General features: G+C 33.4%; 1 protein-coding gene across 4 annotated transcripts in view; it reads right to left on the reverse strand.

Moving 5' to 3' along the window:
* The window catches only part of LOC106464936 (dual 3',5'-cyclic-AMP and -GMP phosphodiesterase 11A-like), a 103,148-nt gene that overhangs the window by 16,035 nt on the left and 82,356 nt on the right, over nt 1-4,757 (reverse strand). For all 4 annotated transcript variants that reach the window (XM_022392754.1, XM_022392753.1, XM_022392756.1 and 1 more), the window contains 2 exons: nt 1,371-1,480; nt 331-421 (listed from right to left, as the gene is read on the reverse strand). In XM_022392754.1, the coding sequence (XP_022248462.1) occupies nt 331-421; nt 1,371-1,480 (201 nt within the window). The remainder of the gene's footprint in view (nt 1-330; nt 422-1,370; nt 1,481-4,757) is intronic.

The raw sequence follows: 4,757 nt of genomic DNA on the forward strand, positions 1-4,757 counted from the left end.
AAAGTCGCAAATCATTTTGAAGTCAGGCTCATACAATAAGTTAATTGGGTCTGATAGGAATAACAGAAAATAACATTGGAGTCAAATTCTTTTCATAATCAAAGTTACGTTTTTTTAATTACATCTTTAACGAACATACGAGCACTTTCGGAAGAAAGACCTTCCTCTTTCAGGGTAAAATCGAGCTTGTTTTGTAATTTATCTTATTTTTTCCATCCTATGTAATTTCTTAGTATCATGAATCTCGAAAAAGAACGGAAATATGAAGATACGTCTGGTTTATAAATGTTTAGACTCGCAAGTAGTTTGGACTGGAATCGTAAAACGTACCTTACTCGAGAGAATCATCACAGCATGGTTAAAATGATGCTGCTCCATTGTGGCCTTACTTCCATAGAGCAGAGCAAGAGCGGATCCGCTTCTGTAAAGAAAAAGTTTCGATAAAATTACACAAGCTAAACACACATTCTCGCTGCTGTTATCATAAATCGTCAAAATCGAATATAACTCCAAAATAAATAACATTTCGTTGACCTTTGAACATTTGTTTCTCTCTCTCTACATTAAAACAATATCTGTTGTAAATAGTTGCAGACCTTTCGTGTGTTTAATTATCACAAGCTATTTTTTTATCAATCATACTATTCTTACTATTGTAGTAATACACACACACACACACACACACACACACATATATATACGATAAATGATTAAAATACATTCCCATACGATCACTTCCAGTACATACAGAACAGCTAATCGCCATCATAAAATAAAGCTTTTGGTATTGAATTAAATGTTGGGATGCAAGTAATAATAATAATTTAAAATTGCATTACTAACATTCCTTTTACCCAATAAGGTATGTCTATTCGTAACATATATTTAACTTGGAATCCGATGTGTTTAGTTGATACATTAGTCTGAATTTTTTCAGTACTTTTATTATTGACAGTTTTAATGTACAAGAAAAAAAAACAAATAAAGATTATAATTGGAAAAGTTTTTGATCAGAATGACGGCTTGTGCGCATATAGCGTAAACGGCCAACTCGAAAACTTTAAAGTTCATTTATTGTCGTCTCCTAATTTTGAACTATCCTGTTTGAGATTTTCAAACAGTCAGTAATCTTTCATAATACAACGAATTTCTGTGTACGCTTTTGAAAAGGGTAAAAGATAGACACAGTTACACATAGATAGTTGGAAATAAATAGTTTAACATACTTGTAGTTTGAGTTTATCGGACATATCCTGCATTTTAATGCGAGATAACATTTGCAACATGAAAAACTAGCAACACGTTAGAAAAACTTAGTTTTCTTAGACCGAATAGCTTTTCGTAGTCTTAAAAAAAATACAGCCACTCACTTCTCCTGAAAGGAGTTATTCGTCCCCCGGTGGTCAAGATCGTGACAAAGACAACCTGTGAACATTCCGAAGATCTCCAAATCTGTGAGAATCGACTTCATACCACAGTGCTGTTAACGAGAGTAGGAAAATGCAACAAGTAATAACCAAACTGATTATTTAAATAGTAAATCAATAGATAATAACTTAAATATCGTGGGATAAAACAATACTTTTGACAATTCATCATACGCCAAGAAAGTGGTCCCCGTTTACTGGACGTCAAAAATGCAAGCAAATTCGACAAATGTGATGAAAATCATATTTTTAAAGTATAAGGCATTAATAACATATCCCAGTATAAAAAAACAACAAAAAAAAACTTCAAACAATGAACTTTTGAAACTGTTTTAGAAAGGTGCACTGAATGGATTAATATGACAATCTAAAAGTTTGATATTAATCCAGCGCTGGTTCTAGATATTTATTTCATCACATCCCTGGGATCTTTGGAATAATATCGAAGAACAAAAACTAGATTCATTTACAACTAGCTTCTGTAGGTTTGAAACTTAACATAAAAATATAAACTTCGCCCTTATGGAGCAAATTTCTCAGTTTGTCACTGTTGTTTCAACAGTACGTGAAGGTCTAGTTTGGTAGTTAAAACAAACTAGAAAATGAATTCAAAATTAACTTGAAAAAATCATATCACTCAAATCAGAAACAAGATGTGACAATAAGCAAACTATATCAAAAGAAAAAGTGATATTGTTATGGAAATGTTTGCGAGTGTAAACGACCAAATGACGAGTAGTAAAATAGGATTAAATGATATAAGCATTCTATTCATGGAGATGGCTCTGAAGTGGGAAGTAGAATCAATGTTTTATATAGTGTTTAAGCCTTGATTTCGTGATTATAGCATTTGACAGTTTAATATACAATAGTAAATGGAGGGAGGGAGGAAGAGGGCTGAATAGAACATGAACCTACCACACTGCGCACAACGACCAAATACCAATCCAGGCAGACAGGCCGAGCGATACATGCTTTGTTGATCTGGGTATACCAAACAATAATCTGCATCCGTTGAGGAAGACAACGGGGAAGTCACTAAAGTATAATTTCCTGTACAAGACATGACGGATTCAAGAGTCATTGTACCGCCTATCCTATATATGATTTATATGCAAAACAAATATAAGTGAATGATATAACACGTGTTATAATTTAATATAAAACAATTCCCGAAATATATAGACATTCAATTTATTATGGAAAGAAGTACTGTCTATAACAATTATAATTTGTCAAGGGAGAACTATGCATTGCATACGATTTATTGACCATATTCAACACGAAGTAGTACGTTTGAATACATTGACATTAAATTAATTAGTACGTTCAGAAATACACGACTCAAGACATTTTGAACTGCTCACGAGTTGGTTTGTCAAACATGAACAAGTCAAGAAAATGTTAATATGTTGACCACTCTGAGCTACTCACGAACTCTTATACGTTTTCATTACCAACATTCTACCGAATTCAGTGAATTGCCAAATATTTCCGTCATCAACACAATCATCACTAAACTTTTCATCAGTAGCCGGTTTTAGCATATATAGTTTTCTTTTTATCTATAGGTCTAGATAGGATAAGGATTTAAGATGAATGGTATAGTATCCGTTTAGCTGCATGGTGTAAAGCAGTACAGAGTTTTAGGTGAATAGTTCGATACACCTTCAGTTTCTTCTGGGTCTACAGAGGACTGGGAATATTTACATCTAGTTGAGAAAAGATGAAAAAAAGTGGCGATGAAAAGTATATCAATAACGGTTTTGACGGTTAATAAATTTGGCGATGAGAAGTCCACGATTCAAAAACGCGGATTCCATAAATAAATATATAATGTGTTCAATAAAACAAACAGGGGGTCCTTATATTGAGCTACACATTATTTTATTTGTTAGAATTTATGATCTACAATAGGGTCATTAGGATGATCAACATACAATGTATTAAACACGTTGAGCTAAAAACGAATCAAATATTTGTGTAGTTTACAATATGAAAGTCAAATTAATTTCTTAGATTTCTGGGCGTACTTAACCATTCATTGCATATAAGTGTATGTTTTTTGTTAAGCGCAAAGCCATAGAATGGGCTATCTATCTTCCGCCATCCGCAGATATTAAAACCCAGTTTTTGGTGTTATAAGTTAGACTTAACGATGGGCCACCAGGGAGCTACGAGCAGCGATTATGAAGAGTTCTACAAAAGGAAGACGCGAGAAGACAATTGGATACTAAAATACAGGAACATATGCTACCACCATCTCATGTTATTCAATACACAAGCTTCTCAATACTTCTCCAGTAAATATGTAGTTGTTCTTAATGCAATGTCAGTGGTAAAGAAAAAACTAACGAACGAGTATTGGCTGCAAAATTCTTATCAATGCTATAAGTGTAGCTACCAGTTTGGCTGCCAATTCTGATTTCATTCCTTTAATTCGCACACTAAATCATTTTTTTGGCCGCACCTTTTTTTTTCACGACTAAGGTGTTTTTGATTAGATATGAATTTTGTCGATACACACCAACAAACCACGGCAAGTAAGAAAGTGACATTAACTTTAGGATCGCAACCCCGTTATTCGTCCACCCGTACAATTCTTTTGAAAACTTGAGCTAGAAACTGCTAATTTAGTTTGCTAGGCCTAACCAATACTTGTGTATCTGCAAGTAGTTTTATCCTATAATTTGCCGCTAAGTCAGCCGTCTTTAATCCTAATGACAATAACTAAAAAAGGCCTACCTTTTCTCTTAGATGAAGATTAGTAAAAATTTCAGCCGATAGCTCACGTGACGTTTTGCGCATGCGTGCGCAAAAAGTTTGGTCAAAATTAAATATTAAAGATTTAGATTTAATCACGAAAACATTAACATAAAAATACAAATATATACGCACTTATAATATATTTCAAAGCCTTTTCTCTCTTTACTTAATGTTTTTTTTGTTTTTTTTAAATATATAGCTTACGCTGTCCAAAATAAAATTAAGCAGGGACGTACGATAACCTCACAAGTTGTTGGTATAGGGACGTAGAGTAACTCCGTAAGTTAATGGTGCACCAGTAAGTTAGGGACGTAGAGTAACTCCGTAAGTTAATGGTGCACCAGTAAATTAGACCGAAACAAGAGAAAACGATTTGAACAAAACAGCAAACCTTAATCCATTTGTGGTAAACTAGATACGAATAACAAAACACTGGAATATCAGACTATTCAATCTTTTCCTCTCCTTTATGAATTCCTTCCACCGATTTCGTGACTTCAAAGGTCATTATTCAGGATATACTTTTACTGAGAACTTAAAAAAAAAACCTATAAATCAACCACA

The sequence above is a fragment of the Limulus polyphemus genome, unplaced genomic scaffold (assembly GCF_000517525.1).
Source record: "Limulus polyphemus unplaced genomic scaffold, Limulus_polyphemus-2.1.2 Scaffold1789, whole genome shotgun sequence".
Lineage (NCBI taxonomy): Eukaryota > Metazoa > Arthropoda > Merostomata > Xiphosura > Limulidae > Limulus > Limulus polyphemus.